The sequence below is a fragment of the Neltuma alba genome, unplaced genomic scaffold (genome assembly GCF_004799145.2).
Source record: "Neltuma alba isolate B1F8T4 unplaced genomic scaffold, ASM479914v2 tig00012252_pilon, whole genome shotgun sequence".
Lineage (NCBI taxonomy): Eukaryota > Viridiplantae > Streptophyta > Magnoliopsida > Fabales > Fabaceae > Neltuma > Neltuma alba.
In genome coordinates this window covers 172,010-197,794 of record NW_021636778.1, presented here as the reverse complement: position 1 = coordinate 197,794, position 25,785 = coordinate 172,010, and the positions used below count along the sequence as shown (strand labels likewise).

Sequence of the window (25,785 nt, the reverse complement as noted above, 5' to 3'; positions counted from 1 at the left end):
ACACTGAATAGCATCATATCACATGGTGTGCGTATATTTTCAGTATGTCCCCGATTCCAATAAATCATAACCCTTCCTTCATTAATCTCTGTCCCCAATGGATGGTTAGTTCTCTTCCATCTAGCATTATCACTTGGAGAAGCCAGTGTAAGCAAGAATCTTGTTGCAGTTTAGGTTAGCCGAAAGATGGTTATTGGTTTAAGCATGCAAGGTGCCCCTGCTTTTTTAGAGTAATTAAGAAGGGGAAGAAAAAAATGCCAAAAGCCAATGTTCGAGTACTAGGCTCTACGATGCTAAAGCCATGTCATACTTCTAGAAAAAGCTTGAACGACCTTCAACGAAAGGTACCTATACCCGAAATATTTAATTACAGAGATGTATGCCAATAAAAAAAAAAATCAGGAGGATCACCAGTAGTTGCGGCGGCATGGGCTGGATAATTAAGAAGAATGATATTGTCCACAAAAATAAAGAGCAATAAGACGATTCATAATCATAATGCAAAGTCATTTTTAGGACTGTCTCATCAATACCCAAAAAAATACTGAAAAAGACGGAAAAATCAGTCACAAAAGCTTATAAGCAATTGAAAATATGAGAAAACCATCATAGCCTCTTACTGGACATCAGAATAAAAAAGGGGGCCGATTGAAAGAAAATCCAAATTTAAAATAATTAAATTGTTATTGCACACATTTTGAAAGGAGAGGTTCATTCAAAAACTACTGTGGAGAAATTTTCAGTCAAGAATAACATTCAATATAAATTCTAGTTTTTATGCCGTACAACATACTACCCCGTTCTAATTATAAGATTTAATTTGCAATAAAAATTATACTACTAACTAGAACTTTTAATTAGAAAATGAGGCAGTGTATTCTTATTTTTTTAAAATATTTGTTTGAGAGATTCGTAATTTCTCGAATTATATGTTGGCAAAAAAAATTTCTTGAATTATAAGTTCAAAAATTTCAAAATGTATGAAATTAAATTATTGGTGATAACAGACGAAAATTCGAAATGTATACATTAGTTTTTTTTTGCCAAAAAATGTATATATTAGTTTATTTATTTACATACGTATCATTTTAGACTTATTTTGGAAATCCAAAATTAATCGCTAGACGTCTAGTCCCCTGCTCCTCTTCGTCGCAGCTGCTGAAATAATGAAAGGCTTGACTTGCCTGCCTTCTTGATTGTGATTGACTAGAGTGTGGCACAACAATGAATGCTCTCATAAAACTCAGTGGTAAACTAACAGTATAAATTATAAATAAATAGTAAATAATTTTCGTTCAATAAAATAATAAATTTAAATAAAAAGATTTAATAATAGCAGTAATATTAAAAAAATTTAATATGTAAGATATAAGTACTAATATCACATATTAAATGATATATATATATATATATATATTTATCTGTGTTTGTGACTGTGTAGTTTAATGTTATATAAGCATGATGCCTCACTTTTTTCTTGCAGACCATAAATGAGCCCGAGGATTAGAATCTGAATACCGCAGTGGTGGGGAATGGTTGCAGCGATCAATGAAAGAACTTGGTGGCTCTGAAATCATCGTGTTGAAGGTCCGGAGGAGACTAAGAATGTCGTAAAAACGAAGGCTGTCAATGACAAACCAACTGCATAGGGTGTTCTATATATATCATAAATAAATTGAAGGGATCAAATTATAAATTTTCATTTAGTTCATGACATATTGGCTTGATACGTACGCACCTCGGGACCATTTGGACGTCTTTTACTTTCCTTTCATAAACATAATCTCAGTTTTCTGCTCTGTTCAAATGTTATTGACTAGAGAAGCTGAATAATGTCTTGGGCGTGTGAGCTTCTTTTCTACGTGAAGACATGCCTATTTGAAGCCCATTATGTGTGTCACTCACTAAAGTGCATATATAAGGGTCATAGTAGAGTTGGAGAATGAGATCTTATTCAAGATGAAGGAGCAGTCATTGAAGAGAAAAGAAAGAGGTCCATTTTTGCATATTCACGTAGTTTGTATTTGCAAATTATTCGCTAAGCATTGGATCAGGCTGAAATTAAGTCAAAAGGTTTGGAAGTATATAGTTCTTCATTTTCAGTAGTCGTCGGATTATGGATTCATTGTCTAGCGCACTTGTTCGCACTGAATTTCATTTGATCTTCATGTTTACAGCACAATTCTCGTTTCAAATTTCATGATTTGCCGTGGGTCACGACCCTCTTATGGGGCGGCCTTAGGCAAAAATTTCCACAACTAACACACAACTTTTCTTCATTTTGGATGCTTCCATTCATTTTCAAACAATTTGGTCGCCTCGATTTCATTGGCCCGCGCTAGCCTTCCATCACCATCATCAGTGAACACCTTCACGGCCATTGCAATACTTCTAATACAAAACCGTCGAGCTTCTCCATCATCCATCCGAACTGAAACTGAACCTGCCGTAGAAATACACAATAAAAATCGATCACACACGACCAACGCAATCTTCACCCTAATTACCGCGGCGTCCGTGATTATGGCTTCCACCAAAATTTTGTTTCTTCTGTTCATTAGCCCAATCTTTTCTCCTGCAACTGAAGCACAGGATGGAAATCCTCTTTACCACTACTGCAGTTCCAACCAAACCTTCAGTGCAAATAATGCCTTCCAGTCGGACCGCACCACCCTCCTCTCTTCCTTAGCTTCCGCCAACACTGAGTTCTTCAACTTCACCGTTGCCAGTGGCGGCGACACTGTCTACGGCCTCTTCATGTGCCGGGGCGATGTCAACCTACAGCTGTGCCACCAATGCGTCGTTAACGCAACCCAACGATTAACCTCGGGATGCCCATTTTCGAAGGAAGCCATAATCTGGTACGACGAGTGCATGCTTCGCTATTCCAACCGCTCCTTCTTCTCCACCGTCGAGACATATCCTCAATTATTCATGTGGAACGTCGGCAATATGTCTCGGGAGGAAAGCTTCTCAGTGATATTGCCGTTTACGCTTAACTTGACGGTACAGGAGTTAGCCGAGGCTCCTTTTGGTGCTAAGAAATTCAATGCAACAGAAATTCATATAACTAATTTTGGACCTCTGTATGTTCTGCTTCAGTGCACGCCAGACCTGTCACCCCAACAATGCCAAGACTGTCTGAAAGATGTTATCTCGAATATTCATTTTTGTTGTGAGGGAAAGAGAGGAGGAAGAGTTATAACTCCTAGTTGCAATCTTCGTTATGAATCATATCCCTTCTTTAATCTGCCAGGACCTCCGGCTCCACCTCTTCCTCCGCCAAATTCTTCCGGTAAGGCTAAACTTAGTATTTGCTTTTCTGACGTTTTTTTTTCTATACATACGTACCGTAATGAGAAAAGCTGCGCTGAGGTTGGCGTCAAAATAACTTCTTCTTTTGTCAAAACAGAGAGAATTTAATATCTCTGTGACAGTTATGGCTGGCCGGATAACAGTCCATGATTCCCTTTAATTATAATTAAAAGATTGTTAGAGATGTGATTTAAAATCAATCTTGATGGATTAAAATATATTAATTGTTTGTTATCATTTTGAAATTTAATATAAGTACCAGAAATCGATCGACTCACACGAATTCTTTGCATCTTGCCCCAAAATTGACTTGCCTGGAAGGAAGTATCTGATGAGTGATGACTGATGTCTAACACAGTAACAGCAAAGACCATTGGGATGGTTGTGGTTTCTGTTGTTGGTTGGGGCATCCTTCTTTTGCTCGCCTACCATCTCTTAAAGAGTCTAATAAAGAAGAGACGCATGATTATTCTCAGACAAAATATTGTAAGAAATTTTCACTCTCTCTCTTTATTCCTACAGTTTGCTGATAGCTAGATGGCAATGCTTTTACTGTAATTTTTTTTCCCTTTTCTTTAAATTGTCTAGTTGGAAATGAGAGCAACACTTTAGAGCCTTTACAATTTAGTTTGGCTGCTATTGACGCTCCAACAAATAAGTTCTACGCGACAACTATTTAGGCCAACGTGGATTTGGACGAGTTTACAAGGTGAGAAATTAAATGCTGTCAATGTTAATGTTTTAGTTTGTGGGCTCTTATTTTTTACTTTTTAATCTAATCAACTACAATTTCAGGGTATTCTGACAAGTGGCCAAGAAGTAGCTATAAAGAGACTTTTAAAAGGTTCTGGCCAAGGTGCAGAGGAATTAAGAACGAAGTTCTATTAATTGCTAGACTCCAACACAGAAATTTGATGGCCTTGTTAGGATTTTGCATAGAAGATCGAGAGAAAATTCTTATTTATGAATTTGTTCCCAACAAAAGCCTTGATCATTTTCTATTTGGTTTGTCTCTTCTAAACCCATTTTAACTCTTAATTAAAATTTATGATTCACATGTGTCATGTCATCAATTGCTTAAATTTAAATTATCTTTATCTGCCATGTCAAGTATCTGATAACAAATTTATGTGTAGGTTCCCAGAAAAGAAGAGTATTGAATTGGGGGGAGCATTGTAAGATTATTGGAGGAATTGCTTGAGGAATATTATATCTTCATAATATTCCTGTCTTAAAATTATACATCATGATCTTAAACCAAACAATATTTTATTAGATGATGAAATGGATCAAAAATTTCAGATTTTGGTTTAGCTAAGATGGTTGCTATGAACACAAACGAGGGAAGTACAAATAGAATAATTGGCACATAGTAAGTTCTAAATCTTTCCCTTTAAGCTCTACATCTATCTTGATATGGTTGAATAAAAACGATCAGGCAAAAAAAAAAAGAATAAAAGAATAAAAACGAAGTGTACCCAAGTTGAGTTTGAAAACTTTACTCATCTCAAGTAGTCATTGAATGTCCGAGTTAATGTTATTATCATTTATTGAAGAAGCACTTTCTATAATTAATATTCTTTTTTTTTTCAGTGGTTACATGTCACTAGAATATGTAATGTACAGGCAATATTCTAAAAAATCAGATGTTTTTAGCTTTGGAGTTATAATCTTAGAAATTATTAGTGGAAAGAAGAATATGAATCGTCATAACCAAACCCAATATTATGAGGGCCTATTGAGCTATGTAAGTTATGATAATACGTTTCTCTTATATTAATATTTCTTATACAATTATCTCAACCAACAAGTTGGAGAAAAGATTATTTTAACTATATTCTAAAAGGTGATAATTGGTTTTACTTGATTGTCATAGGCTTGGAAGCAATGGAAGGAGGAAAAGTTGCTGGAGATATTAGATTCGAATATAAAAGAATTTGGATCATAGAATGAAGTGATCAAGTGCATCCAGATTGGTTTGTTATGTGTTCAAGAAGATCCAGACCTACAATGGCTGCGGTTGTTTCATATCTTAGCAATGATTCCATTCAACTGCCATTGCCACAGGAACCTGCCTTCTTTTTACACGGTGGAATGGGGCCTAGTACCAGTGGAAGTGAGGAATCAGGCTCGACCATTATCGAAGCGTCTATGAGTGAATTCTTTCCTTGTTAACGCGATACTTCCATTTCTTCTATTTCTTGAACACCCTACAAGGAGACAAGCATTCTTATTTAACTGCACAAAACTTGAGCTATGCAATTTGTAGTGTACGTATATTTAAAGGGACAAGTGATATTTTCCATGCATGACACTGGTTTTTATAATGTTATTCTAATCATTTTTTATTCGGTTTTTATTCTATTCGACCCAATAACAAAGTCTTGAGGCTCCATTTGGTACATGGGAATCTTGACTATTAGAGGATGGAATTGAACAACAATTCCTTGTTGGAGTATGCTTTTTAGATTGGAATGAAGTGATCTCCAGAGAATCATACTACTTCCGGTCTACAAATAAGATCTTATAATTAGAACCGGAGGTAGTATTTAACTTCAGCTAGACGGCTTGATCCCAATTCCTCCTTGCCTACGATGGAATCAAGACCTAAATGTCCAGAACTCTAGCTAGATGTTCTTGTTATGATTGGATAAAATTTTATTGATATTATTAATATTTTTCAGTCGTGGTTATAATTTAAAATACAAATGCAATGTTCGAATTCCGAAAGTTCACATTATGGCCTCTTGAGCTGTGTAAGTGGTAACAAAAAGTATTTCTTTCATATGAGTGTTTCTTATGCAATCATTATTATATCCCAGCCTTCAGATACGGGAAAAGATCATTTACCAATATCGTTAGTTAATAAAGGGATGACAACTGATGATTCAAGCATATTTTTATGCAGGCTTGGAAGCAATGAAGAAAAGCTTTTCATAATTGGACTCAAATAAAAAAGGGATTTGGATCATATAATGAAGTGATTAAGTGCACCAAATTGATTAAGAAAATCCAGATGCAAAGCCCTGCGATGTAAGCTAGTGGGGCCTTTCGGGTTGGTTTCTTAGAGACTGGCCTTGTTTTCTTTCTGGAAAACGATGATATATAGCCATTCATACCCATAATTGAGAAAGTAGGCAAAAGGACATTAAATATATGGGTGTCGTAAATGACTTGTGATCGAGCTGGGAACTTCCCCACCACTGGGCCCCTATTCCTGTCAAAGCTAAGAAAATATCCGAGTCTCGGAGCAGTTAGTTATAAGTTAATTAGTTTTGCAGTTGGCAGAGTCCATTTTGATGGCTGAAAAGGGAATGTTATAATAGCTGTATGATGTTAGCACTTCGATTGCGTTTGTGAATTGATCTTTGAAAGTTCTTCATCTTATCGTCAAGGGACGTCAGGGCCCCAACGCAAGACAAGATCCTTTTTTTTTTTTTTTCAAATTTGGATTGATGCAACAATTAATGTTGTTAAGAGGGATAAATGGAAAATATAAATGTGAGACTGAAAAACTAAAATACCTTCCTAACCTTAATTTTAAGGGAAAATGTAACTTTTAATCTCTAAATAAACTCTCTCTTAATTATTGATCAAGTCTATGGACTTTGACTCAAAACAGCTCTCGATTTTTGTAGTTTATTAAGTGGCAGAATTATAAAGATTTGGGTTCTTTCGAATTAAAAAAAAAAATAGAAGGACTAAATTTTTCATTATAAAAATGTGATATTTCAGTTATTCCTAATTTTTTTCTTGAGAAAATTGTGAAGTTTAGGTACCAAACTTGAAAGTGGGAGTTAATTTTGGATGGGAGACTTCTAAATTCTTTGAACAACATTGAAGGATCTCTTTTGTATTTAAAATTCTTTCACTCTGTGATTTGCATTGCAACTGTCGTCGCAATTAATGAAAAAAGTCGAAAATAAAATTGAAACGAAATGCCAAGTGCAGGACTTGTCAACAGTACTGACATGTGGGCCCAAGGACTCTTCCCCCTCTGTGTAAAGTGGACGTTCTATGTGTTTGGTAGAAAGAAAATGGAGATGAAAAACATGCTAATGAGTTTAATTTTACAAAATGAGAAAAAATGTGGTTATACAATTTTTAAAAAAAGATATAAGATAAAAGAGTAAAAAATAAATAAAATTTTTAATCTCACTTCTTTATTTTTTTAATTTAAGCTCATTTAAATTTTTCTCCTCCGCCTTTTTTTTTTGTACCAAACAGATTTTTTAAAATTGACCAAGCAATAAATTTAAGAGAATTTAAACAACATGATTTTTCTGAAAATCCGGGCCGTGATAGTTTAGTCTCAAAATATAAAAGTTTTTTATTACAAAATAAGTTGTGAATAACGAATAGAAGTTGCAAAACAAATATCAATTGGTCTTAGATACAAATCATTGAAAATAATATACAAAATTTAAATGTCTCGCTTCGAAGTTCAAACTGAGATTCTCGCGTACTTACATGTATTTAATTTAATTTGACATTTGCTACTATTTTCTTTTTTTTTAATTTAACTACCATTAAATAGATTTTCTGGGGCCTAACTATAATTCTCTTAAGAAATTCTGTAATTCACGGAGTATTTTCAATATTGAAGCCCAAGCAAACCGTTGTATCGGAAAATAGAGAATGATGCTCTACAGCTTCCAGTGATGAAGGGGCGACGACTGATATTTTTTTTCCCCGGCAGTACAAGACTTTCCCTTGAACATCAATGCTCTGTTTATTGTAAGAAGAAAATATCAATACATTACGTCACATCCTAATTGGCTAAATTGATAAGATTAAAAAATTAAATAAATTATCTTAAATTTTTTAAATTAATTTACCTAATTTATAAATTGATATGTCATCTAATGATACACAAAATCGGAGTATATCACTGCATTGTGCGCCTGATTATATTCCTAAAAAATAAATGTATTGAGTTGAGTGTGTCGATAATTGTGTGTGCTCAACGCAAATGCGCATATCAATGGCTGCCATGAATTCCAAACAGATCACACTTGCAGGGCCGTAGTTTGCTTCCAAAAGCCCACAAAATGAGCCCCCAAGCTCCCGAATAAGGCAAGCTTTCGTACTTGGACCGCAACTGCTTTCTTCCACCAACACGGCTTCTCCAAGAAATTTTCATATACTACTTCCTCTGATCCTAGATATAAAATCTTGCATTTAGGATCAAAGTTAGTATTAGCTAGGTTTTGTGTTGAGGCTTGGTAACTAATAGTGGAACCTCGTTCTTGAATTTTAATAACCCCCAACGAGAATTTTTTTCTGAATTATTTTGTTAAAATCTCGGGGAAGAATGCCCTGAAATCATAAATAGTCAGATAATGAGGGTGTGGGAAATACATGCAATGATATATACAAATACAAGCATTGATTTGATCGCATAAAATGACAAATTAAATCATCTTTTTCATTCATGGAATTAGTTTTTATATAATTTATTCTATTAACATGTGGTTAGAGTTTGTATTTCCCCTACAATACGCAATTATTAGGACTCACTTTCTTTTCAAAATATTTATACAGCACACATTCTGAAACAAGTGGCAAAAGACTAATTACAAGGGAAAAAGCACAGAATTAGATGATAATGACTAATTAATAAGTACGCACAGCTGAAGCAATTTTGAAGTAATCTACTTTTCTGGTCCTTAATATAAGACTTATTTAACTAATTTGATGAGATTAAGAAAGTTAGGTAAGTTAGTTAATTATAAGCAATATAACATATTTTTCCTAAAACACCGTAATCATCTTCCTTAATATCCTTCCTCCCTCTTCTACTTAATTATAACTGAGAGAATATCTATAGGGTAATTTAAGAAAAATTGATAAATATAATAAATAGTTTTTATATTTAGGACTAAAATCAACTTAATAATGAGGTCATATATTGAGAATCAGAAGAATATTTTTTGTCCAATGTAGCTAGTGGGTGATTAGCTTTCGAGTCTCAAGTTGGTACTATATATAAGACCAACGTGCATATTAGTGCGCCTTTGTGTTTTCTTGAAAACGACCATTCAGACTCAAGACATGATTGAGAAAGAAGGCAAGAGGACCTTCATATGTGGCTGTCGTAAGTGACATGTGAGCTGGGAGCTTCCCCACCACTGGACCACTGGTTCTGTCAAAGCTGAGAAAAATATCTGAGGCCTCAAGATCAGTTAGTTATACATTAATCGGTTTGCATGCAGTTAGCCCGAGTCCATTTTGATGGCTGAAGAGTGAATAATGTTATGGTAACTACATGATATATAGTACCATGTACCACACCTCCGTATTTAATATAAGAGTTGATTTGATTTTTATTTTCATCTTAAATATAATATTCTAATCCATTTTTTCTCTCATGTTTATCTATTTTTCCTTAAAGTAGTAGTTTTAATAATGATAGTTCTAGCTAATACACTTGATTAGTAAAAATATTTCAGAAAATATAATACCTATTTATTACAAATAATTAACTTAATTGGTTTTTTAAATCTAATTTAGTTAGTCAACTAGCTCTTATATTAAGGATTGGTAATACTTGGGTTGTATTTGTCAGAATATGTCTCATCCCGTTGCGTTTTGATGTATCTATATGCAAAATTACCCCTTTTATATTAGAATATATATGTGTTCTATTTAATTGATATTTGAAAGTTCATCTTATTTTCAAAGTAGATCAAAACAAATACCCTTACTGGATCAGAAGACGTATCCTAATTAATTATTGATATTTGAAAGTTCATCTTATTCTCAGAGTATATCAAAACGCAAAATCACCTATTGGATCAAAAGACGTAACCTAGCTTAAAATTTGAAAAGTTCATCTTATCCTCTCAGTAGATTAAAATACAAAATCACTCCTATTAGATCAAAAGACGTACCCTAGTTGTTGATCTTTGAAAGTTCTTCATCTTATCTTCAAAGTATGGGCAAGACAAAAATCCCCTTCGTTTTTTCCCCTTTCCTTTTCTGGGATGGATCTAACAATAAAAGTTGATCAAGTAGCCAGGATGAAGCATTTGGAAGCATGTCAAATATCATTCTGATCCACAAAATAAGTTTTATTTTTCTCAGATTATTTTAGTCCAAAATAAAAGTTTAACTCTCTAAAATCCAGAGTATATGATGCTCCTCTGGTGATATTTACAGGGTAAAAAGAGCTTCTTTCCTTAATAGAAGCATTTTGCTAAATTTATTATACAAATGTATAGTTTTATCTCTAATTTATAATTTTTTAAGAATAGTTAATCAGGTTGTGATTTTTTTCCAATGAAAAATGTTGAAAGTATCTTATAAATACAATTAAATGAGTTTTTTTTTTTTCCTTTTGATGGAAAGAGTCCCCCCCCCCCCAATTTTACCCTTTTATGCAATTAATGACCCAACTTCCGCTTAACGTAGTTAATTTTTAGACGGGGTAGACTTGGAAAGCACTATAATACTTTATATCTTTAAGTGAAGCAATTACCTTTTTTGGCATTTTCCCCATATGCGCGTCTAAATCTGGACTATATTGTAGACTGAAGTAGTGTAGTATCTTACACAATTAGTAAATGTGAAACCAGAAAGTAGAATACCTTCTTAGAGTTATTTTAAATTAGGAAAATCAACGTTACAGGCCATGAAGTAACATACAGTTGAAAAAAATCTCAAGAAAATATCTTTTAAATTTCAAAATTTTAAATTAGTATTGTTTACTACGCTTTAATAAGAAATGGCCATGCTTGAAATGTAAGTGACCATATATTTTTGTAGTAATTAGTGACCTGAGATTTTAAAATTCAAGAAGTATTTTTTTTGTTGAGATTTTTTCTATATAGTTTGAAACACAAAAATGGGACGGACTTTGAAAAAACATGGGATCCACAAATCGTGCTGAATAAAATTCCCGTGTGGTCCGCAACCGTCAATTCCCCACCAGATTTCTCTATCAAAGAACTGCGTAGCTTATGCCAATTTGGCTGTTATGCCTTTGTCTGTTTCACGAGTTATGGCTCACGGCTGAGTCAGTATGGTTTGTCTTCTATGTTGTAGGAATTGATCAATCATCAATATTATTCGAAAACAAATTACCAAAAAAAAAAGATTCGGAAATAAAATACAAAGTGTGGGGGTAGGGCACCTCAATTAACAGTACTAGCATGTTGTGATGGTAAGTTGGCATTTACGAGGGGTTGTCCTTTATTAATTATTAAATAACATGACTATTTCTGATGCCGTAGAAAATCGGCCACTTATTTCTTAATATTACCAAAATTGCTTATGGAGAGCTAATTTCACAAGGCAATCAATCTTTTCGTAATTTCTACGCCTCCCACGAGGGACCAAAAACACTCGATTATCCTCCTCCCATTCGTCTCCGCTATTTTGTGAAAGATCAGAATGAAAAGATATCTCATCTAACGTGGGGCTTCCTCATCATAAGTATTGTCTATCAAAATATCTGGGTTTCGGTTATTATAAGATTATTTGAATACATTCAGTGGCTTCAAAAAATTGCTTCCTTTTTTTGTTTTTTTCACCTGAATGGGTTCCAAACCTAAAATATTACTAACATTTTTTATACTCCTTTAAAATAAACGCAAGAAATAAAATAATGTTCCAAAAAGAAATATAAATCATGATGATATTATAAATTCCAATCTTTTCAAGTTGAGTTTACAATTTAAAATTAACAAAAAAAATTCTCTCTAATCCTATATATTATTATGTGTTTTCAATTATCTCACATATACTAAAAAAAATGTTATATTATTAAAATGGTTAATTGTTATTAAGCTCCTGCCTCCTTCCAACCCTTATGAGTGGTAAGATTCGCAAATTATCAAATGATACTACAGGACTTTTCAAATACTCCAATCCTGAAAAATGAATTTTTTTCATCTTATTACGAGTTATATTATTAAATTTCTTATATGAATGGTCAACTTTACCTTTTTATTTATTATTATTATGCAGACTGTTATTTTCTGAAAAAGTATATATATTAGCACTTTTCTATAAAATGGAACAAATTTCTCCACATATTTACTTCATATACCGTAAAAACACTTTTAAAACCATAGTTTATGGGGTATTTGGAAAGCCGCAAAAGTGCCTTTCAAAAGTACTTTTCTGCAAATCGAGATAAACTTCTCCACATATTTATTTTGTATATCGTAAAATCACTTTTAAAACCATAGTTTTGTATTCATTCAAACATCCCATTGGTTTCTACCTGAACACCCCCTAAATAAAAATAAAATTAAAAAGTTATTAATTTTTAAGATAAAATTAATAAAACTTATTTTTTTTAATTTTAGTTTAATATGTTGAAAATAACTTGGGAAAAAACAAAGAAGGAGAAAATGCTTCAATTTGGATTGGAGAAAATGCTTCAACTTGGATGGGAGAAAATTCTTCAACTTGGATTTTAAACGAAGTTACTTCAGACATTCCATGCTAAAAGTCTTCCAAAAAAATATCTAAAGCGAGCCGGGGTGGGCCAGGCCATTATAGGGCTTATTTGGATCAATTTATAATTAACTTTTCAAACATGATTTATAAAATACGAAATAAGTATGTGAAGAAAGTTTTATCTCGATTTGTATGAATTTATTTAAAAGTCTGTTTTGAAAGGCTTTCCAATTTCCAAACAAGCGTATAGAATGGTGGGGCCTGCAGGGGCAAATTGGGAATTAGATTTGAGTTTGGGGGCACGCGTATCAAGACATCAAGATAAGGGTCCATCAACGCAACGACGTTGATATATGGCCCGCCACGCAAATAATAGGGATTGTTTTAACTTTTTAGAGGTAAGAATATGCGAGAATAGTTTGGACATATATAAAAATAGTTTTTTTAAAAAATATAACTTGTATTTTATGTAATTTCATAGCCTTAAATTTTAATAAAAATATTCTTAATTAATGTATTTTCAGCAGCGTAGGTACTTTTTAAGGCTAATTCTGAATCAATATACGAATTATTGACAAAACCTATACAAGACTGGATGTGGTAAGTACAAGACGTCGGAAGAAGGATTTCTCTTTTTAGTCGAAAATATAAGATATTTGAGGGTTTTGTTTAATTTGGTGTATTAAATTTTTTCCAATTTTTATCCATATTATGAACAATCCGCAAAAAAAAAAAAAAAATCTTCGAAGCTTGACTTAATCATTTAACAGGGACAAACGTAACGAAGAAAAAACTAATTTTAACTCTTTTTTTTCTGTCCAAAAATTGTAACTCAGTTTTTAGGATGCGTGAAACGATTAAGAACTGGAATATTGTGGATATAAAGATCAGGCATGGAAAGAAAAGAAGGGTGACACATAATGCATCTTGATTTGGATTATCGTCCTTCATCTTCATCTTCTTCTTTGTGCTCGACCAAGAGAATCCGGTCATCATCGTCTGCTGAACCGACAAATAAAATATTTTTTTAATCTCAAATATGATAAGACATCAATAATTCAATACTTACCACAAATTATGGAGCGTTGTAAAAGGAGTCCACATTCTAGAAGATGAGTTATTTTGCAAAATGTTAGGAGCAATCTTTTGAAATTAAAAATGTCAACCTTGGAAGACCTAAAATTTACTGGACCCATCCATAATTTGTGATCGAGGCATCAATAAATTTTGCTGCCAGTGCAAATTTAATGACAGTATATATATATTTGGAAAAATTGGAAGGTATTTTATACATCCACTGCGTTTCTAATTATAAGGAAGCAACAAGCCATGAGGGTGATGGTTCAGCATAAAAATCATCGTCTTTTTCTTGTCTCCAGCTTGAAAATTAAGAACTGAAACATCATAGATGTAAAAATCAGGCAAGTGTGGCAGCCCAGCAAGGATGGCTTCTTCGTCATTTTCTTCTATTATATTCTTTTGCGCTCGATACAGAGAACCCAGAACCCCCAACATAAAATAATATAAAAGCTTATATTATTGATTGATTTAGCTAGAAGCTAAGTACTGAGTTGAATTATGAAGAGAGGAGCCAGAATTTCAAAATATCGTGGAGCGACTTTTGTGAAATGATCCATTTCACAATCATAATAAGAGAGAAGTAGGAGCCAATTAAGTGTCCTATGCTTGTCGGCCAACTTGTTCAGTAATAACGACATCCAAATCGAGATTAGGGATAAGACTTGTTGACTTTTGCGGACCATGAATAGTATCTGATTGGTAAGATAATTGCAATTTACTCGCCAGAGAGAGATTAAAATCGAAATTTGTCTGCTCTATATTATTACCTCCCATCCTTTCACTAAGAGACAAGTTATTATAAACAATGTGACTTATTTTTCAAAACCACATAGAGCGAGTGAGTGAATAACACGGTAAGACTAACGAATAATTAATTAATAGAGAAGAAAAATAAAAATTGATACTCATTGACTCCTAGGTGTAACTTATTTATAACCTATTTTAAGAAAACTAAGAAAAATGTTAAATCTAACTTTTCAACTTTATTCATGTATGTTTAATATACATTTTATCTGAAAATAAAATATAAAGTCTATATAATAATGAATGAAGAGTAATATGTGAAGAATTTACTATTGTGGCTTATAAAGGGGGCGGGGGGGAAAAACAAATTCTCTCTGTGCCTTATAACATTCAGAAAATTATTAAGATAGATCTTCCAAACGAAATTCTCATATAGACATGCACATGTGCATGTATACATACGACCAAAGATATTTGTTAGCCAATGAATGAGTACTTAATTAAGATGATAAAAATTTGTCGGGAGTAAACGTGGAATAATGAAAACGGCCTTTGTTGAGAGAAGAGAGTCGGGTGTTAATAAGGCATAATTGAGTGAACAACCAATCGGAATTTCTATATGTATATATATATATATTGCTTTTAAATTAGCCAGACTGTGCACATCTTTAGGTGCAGATAATAATTTGGTTCAATAATTGAAGGCAAAAGGAGGGAAGATAAGGACAAAACAAAGGAGGAGAGGAAGATATTTTCACTGGGAGGAGCAGGTGGAGAGAGGGTAATGGCAAGGACGAAAAGTTAATTAGAAAATGGGAATTACAGTGACGGCAGCAAAGGGGGCTCACCGGCTCAGCCCTTTTATAAATGAGATGAATTGCAGAGTGTCTCATTGCTCACATTATATTCTTCTTCTCTCTTGTGTTGCTGATCATCATCACTCTGCAGGTTGGCCATCGCCATGGATCCCTACAAGGTACAAGCTAAGCTGGATATGATCATGATGAATAGTAACTTTGGGTCTTAGAATCCTCTTCTGTGCTTAGTTGTTGATCATCACCAACATTTTGCTCTTCTTGTTAACTTGTTTTGCTGGTGCAGTACCGACCATCGAGCGCCTACAATACTCCGTTCTGGACTACCAACTCCGGCACTCCCGTTTATGACAACGATTCTGCCCTCACCATCGGATCTCGAGGTATATTATTATTTACAGTCATCCTGCTAAGTGCGTAGAAGCTAAAGGACATGCATGATATGTATACTTACATTATTATTCTGTAAATTGCTCCTTTTAAGACTTCATTTGAGTGGGATTAGTTCTTTTGATTAAGATTTAAAGAGCTAGCTACCTGGAATTAAAAACGCAGACTTTCTGGGACTCTGATGTTTTAGTGAATGATGGATGGATCTTGACGGAATTTTAATTCGGGCATATGACAAAGTTATGAATTATTAAATGATGAGCATGTGATCTGGGGTGCCGAATCGAAATCTGAGATGATGGATCACATGCGCCATGCGGTGTTGTCCCGTAGGGTGCATGTCTGGGGTCCGCACCTCTTGTCTGGCTGCTGCCGTGGACCATGGGGCGTGTGACGGCCATTGGTTCTTTCTTTCCTATGCATTACATGTGTCCAGCCGCCTCTCCTCTCTCCTTGCCTCTCTCTGCTCACACAAATATTTTATTCATTTATTTATACAGAAATATAATATATATAATTTTATTTTTTTTCTGAAATTTATTATTGGTTAATATTAACTCTTTATTTATTATAAGGAAAGGACTCCAATCTTCAATATAAGAGCCAAATACCTACTTTGCAGGTATTAAAAAAATTAGTTAAATTGCTTATTTTAATAAATACATGTTGTGTAATCATGTGTATTAAAATTATCGTTTTATGAAAAATCTTGAACATGTGCAATTACCACAGAGATTATTTGAAGCAAAATCAATAAAATATTGGAAATAATATAGATTGTGATCTTATATTTAAAACCAAATTAAATCTCCAAATAACTCTTTTATATATGTGTGTGTGTATATGTATATGACCGGAGCTAGTATTTCTATACGTATCCATGTTCAAATTTTTAAATTATTTTTTTTTGGATTTTTTACTGTAAAAATTATGCACTTGCAAGAGATTTTTTTATTTAATTTGAAAATAATATTAATTAGTTTAGTTTAACTTTGACAATCACCAAAAATATATGTAATTTTTAAAAATTATACATTTATTGAAATCTGAGTCCTGCAAATCTAATTTGGTGTTGATTGTAGCAGAGTAGCTTTTGCAATCAGCTAACTATCCTGGTGATTATAACAAATATTAGGAATTCAATGCCGAGAGGCACACATGGGGCTTTTGATTGTACCTTTCAAATTGTCGTCTCCCAAATTAATGTTAGGGAAATATAAAAGATGGAAGCAAAGGTAGTAATGATTTTGGCCCAGAAATGATATTTGAAACCCGTTTAATTGGCAGGTCCAATTCTGCTAGAGGATTATCACTTCGTGGAGAAGATTGCAAATTTTACCAGGGAAAGAATCCCAGAACGTGTTGTTCATGCAAGGGGAGCTAGTGCCAAGGGTTTCTTCGAAGTCACACATGATATCACTCACCTCACTTGTGCAGATTTCCTTCGAGGCCCTGGAGTTCAAACCCCCGTCATCGTCCGTTTCTCCACTGTCATCCATGAACGTGGTAGCCCTGAAACTATTAGAGATCCTCGTGGTTTTGCTGTCAAATTTTACACCAGAGAGGTAATTAAGCTAGCTAGAATATAATCTGTGACTTGTGGTTGTCGCTTTAAAGTGAGTTTAATTAATATATAACTTCATCATCATTATCAGGGTAACTTCGATCTGGTGGGAAACAACTTTCCTGTCTTCTTCATCCGTGATGCAATGAAGTTTCCAGATGTGATCCATGCTTTCAAACCCAACCCCAAGTCTCATATCCAGGAGTACTGGAGGGTCCTTGACTTCTGTTCCCATCTTCCAGAAAGCCTTCACACATTTATGTTCTTGTTTGATGATGTGGGCGTGCCCCAAGATTACAGGCACATGGAAGGTTCTAGTGTTAACACATATACTTTGATCAACAAGGCTGGCAAAGTACATTATGTGAAGTTCCACTGGAAACCTACCTTGGGTGTTAAGTGTCTGCTGGAGGAGGAAGCCATTAGGGTCGGAGGAGCGAACCACAGTCATGCAACCCAAGATCTTTATGATTCTATTGCATCTGGCAACTATCCTGAGTGGAAACTCTTCATCCAAACCATTGATCCTGATTTTGAAGACAGATTTGACTTTGACCCACTTGATGGAACTAAGACTTGGCCAGAGGACCTGGTACCCCTCCAGCCAGTTGGTCGCTTGGTCTTGAACAGGAACATCGACAACTTCTTTGCTGAGAACGAGCAACTTGCATTTAACCCTGCCCTTGTCGTGCCTGGCGTATACTTCTCAGATGATAAGGTGCTCCAAGGTCGTATCTTCGCCTATGCTGACACGCAGCGACACAGAATTGGACCAAACTATCTGCAACTTCCTGTAAATGCTCCCAAGTGTGCTCATCACAACAATCACTACGACGGTGCCATGAATTTCATGCACAGGGATGAGGAGGTAATATGTTTGGACATTGCTTTTATCATGAAATGGCAAATTACTTGTTTGTTTCATATATTTCATTATATAATGACTATAATGTTGGTTTGTAGGTCGACTACTTCCCATCAAGGTATGACCCTGCTCGCCACGCAGAAAAGTTCCCAATTCCTCCTGTTATTTTAAGGGGAAGGCGTGACAAGGTTAGTCTTAGTCACCTGCATTGTGTCAATACGAAGTACTAAATGTAATGTACGAGTCTTTTGTTGACTGCATTGTTCTTGAATGCGTTAACGACTCCTATATGCTTAATGCAGCGCATAATTGAGAAGGAGAACAACTTCAAGCAGCCTGGGGAGCTATACCGATCCTGGGCAGCTGACAGGTACCTGTTACAGACCACTGATACAGTCAATAGATGAAATATATTCATCATCATCATCATCTGACTTCTGATTCTGTCTGCCTTATTTTCAGGCAAGATAGGTTTATCCGCAGATGGGTTGGAGTTTTATCAGACCCACGCGTCACACATGAGGTCCGCAGCGTCTGGATATCTTACTTATCTCAGGTGGGACTTTATTTACATATGGTTATGTATTAATTAAATTGTAGGAATCACTTTTGTTCTTGCTTGCTCATGTCATGGTGCTGGTTTACAGGCCGATCGTTCTCTTGGTCAAAAGGTAGCATCCCATCTGAACATGAGGCCAAATATCTAAGGCGAGCTGGCGAAGAATGTGATATATATATATATATATATATATATATAAGGATGTGGCTGTGAGGCGATTTGAAAGGACTTTTTTTTTCCCTAGTTGCAGTATCATGTATACAATAAACTGTTTGTATCTGTCAACTCTCTGTTTCACATGTCTTGTGCTCCTCCTCTTTTAATTAAGGATGTGGCTGTGAGGTCATTTGTGCGGATCATGATCATCGATCAATATCCCTTCATTGCAGTATCATGCTGTTTGCTAATGCGTACAAATCCACTAGTATGAGAATAAAATCTCCCGGCTATCTATTTTATTTCTTCTCTTCGTTTGATTCTACTGATCTGTCGAGTAGGCTGGTCAGGCGAAGCTCACTCCTACTTTTAATTTCGACACTTCGGCCGACTTCATTGTCCAAATGATCCGTGGGTTCGCATTTTTCAATTTGTTGGTCGCATTGGTTAGGAATTCGATCAAGGCCTATAAATAATGAACAAAGAATGTGCATTAAAAAAGGGCCATAATAATACATACCAAGATCTGTTACAATAATCAAATTGTCATACACATAATTTAAAAAGTAAAACTATGCTTGATATTGAACCAAATGAAGCTGGTGAATCGAAGAGTGCGAAGTACAGTATAAGCTTGTATGGAGAAGCATCACACAGAACGTACTTGCATTACCAGGCACTGGCTAAGATTCAATAGGGGATATTAGGAACCCATTAATTGATCGAGCACGTGAAAATAGGATGTGAGTTTGAGAAGTGGCTCTTCCTTCCCTCTCGTCTCCAACCCTGTCTCGGTGACTGGACAGAATTGTTGGCAAAATGGATCTTGCAAACAAGGGACCTATCAAACCAATTGTACTGCAAAAGTATTTCGAAAATAGCCACCGATCAGCTATGGTTGCTTACACCAGTCAACAAGAAAGGTGAGCCAGTATCATGTTTTAAGAAAGATAAGCTGCATATTTGTAAAAGAAAGAAAGAAACAAAGTTATTTTCTTTGGTCTTTCACGTCAACCTGATAAATTTTTTTTTTTTTTGGTACAATCAACCTGATAATTTTAAACTGCCGCAACTTAGCTATTGTTTTCGTAATTTTGTTGAGCCCAATCATTGTAAGATATTTTCTTTTCGTTTACAACGATGGGCTAAGCCCATAGACGTAAATATTTTCACTGAACTGCTGAAGGAAAGAGTCAATTGGAGTCGTAGACGCTTGGAGTGGCCGAACTGCTGAAGCAATTTTGATTCTTTGAACCATTGTGTTCTTTCCAAGGGAGCAAGCGCGCGTGGGCAAATCCCAGAAAATGATTATCTATAATTTATATAAACAAGGAAGAATTACAACCAAGAAAATAATTACTAAAAAATTTCAATAATAACATAAGCAGCCTGCAATTTACAAGTTTTAGGGGAAAAAATGACAACTTTTAAAATTTATTTTGTAATTTTTTTTTCTTTTCTTAAGATCTTACTATAATTCTCCCTATAAACAATTGAGAAAGATGGGGCGAAAAGAAACGCGACTAAAAAGGGGAAATTATTACATACGCTCTTGAAGTATTAAATCACAAATATACAAAAAAAAAAATCGTTTGCACCGTCTCTTAAATAATCAGAGAGAACATACGTGGATTATAAAGATCTACCAAAAAAAAACCTCTTACTCATTTGTTTCATTTAAATTATTTTTATTGGCAAAAATAGAAATAAAATCAAATGGAACTCTAAAAATACCTTCTTCTTTTTTTGCCAACGGAACTCTAAAATTGCCTAAATATTTTAATTGCCTCTGACCTCTAAGCTGTGAGCTTCCCCCACTAGATCCTAGTTGTCCTCCAAAAGTAAGGAGACATTTCTATTACTACCTTTGATCCTTAATATATATAATAGTCAGTTGGCTAATTTAAATAGATTAAGAAAATTAGTTAAGTTAGTTATTTATAATAAATATACGTTATTTTTCCTAAAATAACTTTATTAATTATGTGTATTAGTTAAGACTACCATTTGATAAAACTTTTGATGTGTGCAATTATTACGAGGACTATCTTGAAAGAAATAAATAAATATAAGAGACAAAGTGAATTGAAATATTATATTTAAAACCAAATTAAAATTCAAACTAATTTTTATATCAAGGATGGAGCATATTTCAGTGAGTTTGATATCAATTGATTTGCTGTTGAGGTCCATTTTGACGGCGGCTGAAGAGGGAATTCTCGACATAGCAGGATTATTATGATAGCACATTGGTTTAATTAATTAGTTCATTCTTTGAAAGCTGTTCATCATCTCATCTTCAAAGTAGAGGCACCAATAACATAAGACCAAACCCCTTCGTAGTGGTCAACTATGTTAACATTTATATTCAAAACTCCACTTATGTACTCCTTCCTTAGAAGAAAGTTTTAATCCAAAATATAAGAGGTTGACAGAATCATTAATAATAATTTTTTGCTTTTACCTCTTATTATAGGGAGGAGAAAGAGTTTCAAATGCAGAAAAAAAAATTTCCAATCACATTTTTTAATAAGGGTAGAATAGGTAATTTTTCTTATTTTAAAGCACATTTAATAACTTAACCAACATCCGTTAGTTTGTTAGTATATGTGTGTATAGTTGAGTCATGACGTTTCCCACCAGACACACTAGTCATGTTAGTGCAATGAACAACTAAGAGATGATGTGGTTGGCCCTCTGAAGTCATATTTGATGGCTCGAGATGATAACCAACAATGTGGACGATGATGCTATGTAACACTTCGTTATTATTAACTAGTAATGATCATTACACACACACACACACACACACACACACACACACATTTTCCCTACTAACTAATGGTCTAAAGCTTATCATCATCTTATTATTTTATTCTTTCTCTTGGGCCCTGGACAATGATGTAGCGCGCCTAATAATCCCTTTCAAATCGTTCTAGAATCAGGCTAATAGTTGGCAAAAAATAAAAAATAAAAAAATAAGAATCAGGCTAATAATTTAAACCAGGGGCTAATTAAGCGCTTTACCACTGGTTTATTGTTTCTTAGTGTAGCAAAAATCTTGTGAAATGTACAGAAATTATAACAGTTTTGCTGCTGCTCTTGCAAATTGACAAAAGTTGACTCAAATATTTTTCTTTCTCATGTTTTTGTCTTGGTAATTTGAACGTGTACTATGAGATGAAAACTAAAAATCAGAGTTTATTTAATATATATATACTCTTCCGGTCCTTAATATAAGACCTATTTAACTAATTTGATTGGATTAAGGAAGTTATGTAAGTTAGTTAATTATAAGAAATGCTACACGTTTTTCCTAAAATACCATAATCATTTTTCTTAATACCCCATCTTCCTCTCTTACTTGATTATAGTTGAGGGAGTATTCATAGGGGTAATTTAGAAAAAATTGATAAATATAAGAAATGAGTCTTATATTTAAGACCAAAGCCAACTCAACAATTGGGTCCTATATTAAGAATTGAAGGAGTATATATACCGGACTTTACGTTATATTACCCTCGTCTGTTGCATTGCGAAATGCACATTTTAAGAAGCCAATAACTCCGTAGGTGGTGAACTAATAATAGAAAATGGTACGAAGCGAATTAAGAAAGTCATCTCGATCCAGAGCCTTATTGATATAAAATATGAGTACATTTTTGCCTGAATGAATGACCCGTCATTCAAACGGAAAAATAAGCAGACTACTAACTCAAATAGAGACTTAAGAATTATAGATCTCTCCAACTTTCAAGCTTATATGGAGGAATCACTTCACTGACTTCTAAGCTGGTGTTTGATAGAATGGGTACAGTTCATAGCGAACATTACAGCTAGGGTATAGAACCCTTCCTCCTTGCTTGCCATCGCAACACCAGTTAAGGTCCCCAATCACGCCGCTCAGGCACCTTCTGCAATCTTCCGGCGAAAGGTCCGGCGTGCACTGGGCTAGACAATACAGAGTTTGAAACCCCGAAATGAACGCTTCTTTCGTCGCATACTTCTTTTCGCCCAAGGCAGGTTTCGCTGCCAAATCTGCTGTCTCGTTCATAGTAGTGAACAATAATCTCATGAAGCTTGCAGGGTTGGCGATATTTCCAGTGTTCAAGAGGCCGAGTCTTGGCCTTGTGTCGACGGTGGAGAAGAAGGAGGTGTTGGAATAGCGAAGCATGCATTCGTCGTACCAGATTACGGCCTCCTTCGAGAACTGGCAATCGGAAGTCAATCTTTTGGTTGCCTCGACCACGCATTGGTGGCACACCTCGAGGGTGACGTCGCCCCGGCACATGAAGAGGCCATATGCAGTTTCGCCGCCGCCAGCAACGGTGGTGTTGTAGAAGTCAGTGTTGGCGGTGTTGTCGGAAGCTAAGGAAGAGAGGAGGGTGGTGAGGTCGGATTGGAAGGCACTATTGGCAGGGAACGTTTTGTCGGAAGAGCACGCATGGGAAAGAAAAGTAGGTTGTGATTCATCATCAGAGGTTGCAGAAGAGAGGAAGGTGATAAAGAACAAGAGTGGGATAATCTTGTAGGAAGCCATTATCACCATTGAAGCCATTAGGTCTTGATCAGTTTAATGGGGACTATAAAGGCAAACTAAGGGCTTTATAATAGTTTGAGTGGGTTTTGATATTGCAGTTGTGCATTTTAGTGGCACGTGTGCTAAATAAGGACCGGAGGTAGTATTGATGATTGCGGAAAGCTCGACGGCCGACGGTGGCCGACGAAAATGGGCAGAGAGAAAGTCAACCTTTGCTGCTTCTGGAAGAAGCCGTTTTATTATTTAGCTATTATCCTAGTCAAATGGTTTTGGTTTGCATAACTTATTTGGGAAACATAATCCTCAAGGGAACTAATCTTTAATCATTGCTCCATATAAAATTAAGATGAGGTGCAGACTGAGAAGCATATGCGGAGGGTGAAATTGTGCAAAGTTTTTTTAATATTTTTTATTTCAATATAATCAAGAGTGTGAAGGAAAAACAACGGTCTTCTAACCGCTACTGGGTCTTTAAAAATAAAGTTTTATTTATAAGAACCAAAAATTAAAAAAAAAATATTTGGTTCATTCAAAGTTCAGACATTTTGAATTTATTTGAAAATTTCAAAGATGACCTAGCACATATATAATTTTAGCACCGAATTCCTACGTGACTAACAAAGGGCTGGCAAGGTTGCCCCAAAAGTCAACGCACGATGGGGTCGTAAGAGCTAGCTCTCATGTTATTAGTATAAAAACTAGTTAATTAATTTAAATAAATTAAAAAATAGTTAAATTAGTTATTTATGATAAATAAGTATTGTCTTTTTTAAAATACTATTGTTAATTAAATATTAGGTAAAACTATTATTTGATGAAACCCTTAATAAATGCAATTATTACAAGGACCATCCTAAAAAAATAGATAAATATCAGAGACAAAGTGAATTGGGATCTTATACTTAAGACAAAATTAAAAGTCAAACTAACTTTTATATTAAAGATTTGAGATAGTAAGTCGGTCCTATTCATACTTTGAACAAAATAATCATATTTTGCCGCTTGACAGGTTTTGCATCCCCTGCGTGACGCTAATTATTAGTCGATTGTTTTGACCACTAGATGCAGATATGAAACCACAGGGATTATTTTTTTTATTTTATTATTTATCCTATTCGTCCCCCTATTTTAAATATTATAATGGTTTGAATGTAGGCATTACTGGTTGGCCAAGAAAACCTAGGCTCTACTGTTGATGAAAAATAAATTCAATAAAGAAAACCTAGATATTACTCAAACCTCATCCAACTCCCTGAAGGATTAAAATTGTTATTATAAATTCGAAACATTTTTATAACATAGCAATTGAAATATTATCCAAATCCTCTTGCTATAATTGGCTTCTTTCTCATAAGCACCCAATATATTTTCCCAGTTTACACATGTACGAAAACGGCAAAAGTTCCCACAACAAGCTGTTTGAAAATTCATGTGAAACAGTAGCACTAAAAATTGTTTTAGATTTGGCATAAAGAACTCCTTGGACTCTTGTTCCTGAACTGTAATTTTCCCAATTCACGATCAATGATTGTATTTCCTTAGCATTACCAGATAAACCAGTTTAAAAGAGGAATTCACGATCATGCAGGGGATCAAGATTCCATATATACTGTAGTAAAAGGTTATTAAAAAGACATGAGAAAGTATGATCAAAATGACATGGTCGTGTATAGATTGCGCCGTTTTGACTTTGTGCATCCGAACGAGACAAGTCGAAAATTAAATTTTCCAGAGTCAAAGGAGTATATAGTACGATCTTTCTAATCAAAACAAATTAAGAATTTAGTTATCAGTCATAAATTTGTCAACTTTCTACGCTATTCTTCCTTAATTTCCGCATAACATTTAACGAGATTTCTCAGCCAATGACCTGTTCAAATCTCAAAAGGGAGAGTTGACCAAAAAGCATTAGTTGATAATAATTAACTTCCGTTTACCATAAAAATTGACTACTGTTAATTAAGAATATTTTGATAAAATTTAATGTATGGTAAACAAAATGGGAGATTCTTATAGATAGAACTAAAAGTGCCGAAAAGAATCCTACACACGCACACCCTTCCAGTTCTATATATAAGAGAATTTTGTTGGAGATGGTTTGTTCCTGCTTCCCATTTATAAAAGATATTCATAGTTTGTGTAAAATTTTTCATAACATTTGTCATTTTTTCTTAATTATTGGTTAATCTTGTCATATTAATTATCAACCCATTCACTTACTCTCCACAAATATGTCATCTTAAAATAAATTGTATTCTTCTTACATATTTTTTAACTAATTTTAATCAACTTTATCTATATAACTTGATTATTTATATCTTATAAAAAGAAGACATGTAGTAATTAGAA

The 25,785-nt window shown here is 34.4% G+C and overlaps 2 protein-coding genes and 1 long non-coding RNA gene across 3 annotated transcripts; 1 reads left to right on the top strand and 2 right to left on the bottom strand.

The window, feature by feature from the left end:
- Window positions 1–77: 77 nt before the first annotated feature.
- Window positions 78–19,193, bottom strand: LOC114725435 (uncharacterized). The gene is made up of 3 exons (XR_003738416.1): window positions 18,970–19,193; window positions 5,938–5,942; window positions 78–88 (listed from the first exon to the last, which is right to left on the bottom strand). It is a non-coding gene; the product is annotated as an uncharacterized LOC114725435 (long non-coding RNA).
- LOC114725429 (catalase isozyme 1-like) lies at window positions 15,423–19,090 on the top strand. The gene is made up of 8 exons (XM_028911945.1): window positions 15,423–15,523; window positions 15,649–15,745; window positions 17,040–17,317; window positions 17,408–18,184; window positions 18,280–18,369; window positions 18,484–18,551; window positions 18,644–18,737; window positions 18,829–19,090. The coding sequence occupies exons 1-8, from the start codon at window positions 15,509–15,511 to the stop codon at window positions 18,886–18,888; spliced, it is 1,479 nt and encodes a 492-aa protein (XP_028767778.1). The 5' UTR covers window positions 15,423–15,508; the 3' UTR covers window positions 18,889–19,090.
- Window positions 19,194–22,504: 3,311 nt separating the features above from the next.
- On the bottom strand, window positions 22,505–23,485 carry LOC114725431 (cysteine-rich receptor-like protein kinase 25). Its single transcript, XM_028911947.1, has one exon. It carries the CDS (start codon window positions 23,452–23,454, stop codon window positions 22,684–22,686), a length of 771 nt encoding a protein of 256 aa, XP_028767780.1. The 5' UTR covers window positions 23,455–23,485; the 3' UTR covers window positions 22,505–22,683.
- Between the last annotated feature and the right edge of the window lie 2,300 nt (window positions 23,486–25,785).

Excerpts from the sequence above, each read along its gene's own strand:
- LOC114725429 (XM_028911945.1), top strand. Across the intron at positions 15,746-17,039 it reads CCTCACCATCGGATCTCGAG|GTCCAATTCTGCTAGAGGAT; the intron begins GTATATTATTAT and ends TTTAATTGGCAG. Across the intron at positions 18,552-18,643 it reads CGATCCTGGGCAGCTGACAG|GCAAGATAGGTTTATCCGCA; the intron begins GTACCTGTTACA and ends CCTTATTTTCAG.
- LOC114725431 (XM_028911947.1), bottom strand. The coding sequence starts at position 23,454 with ATGGCTTCAATGGTGATAATGGCTTCCTACAAGATTATCCCACTCTTG.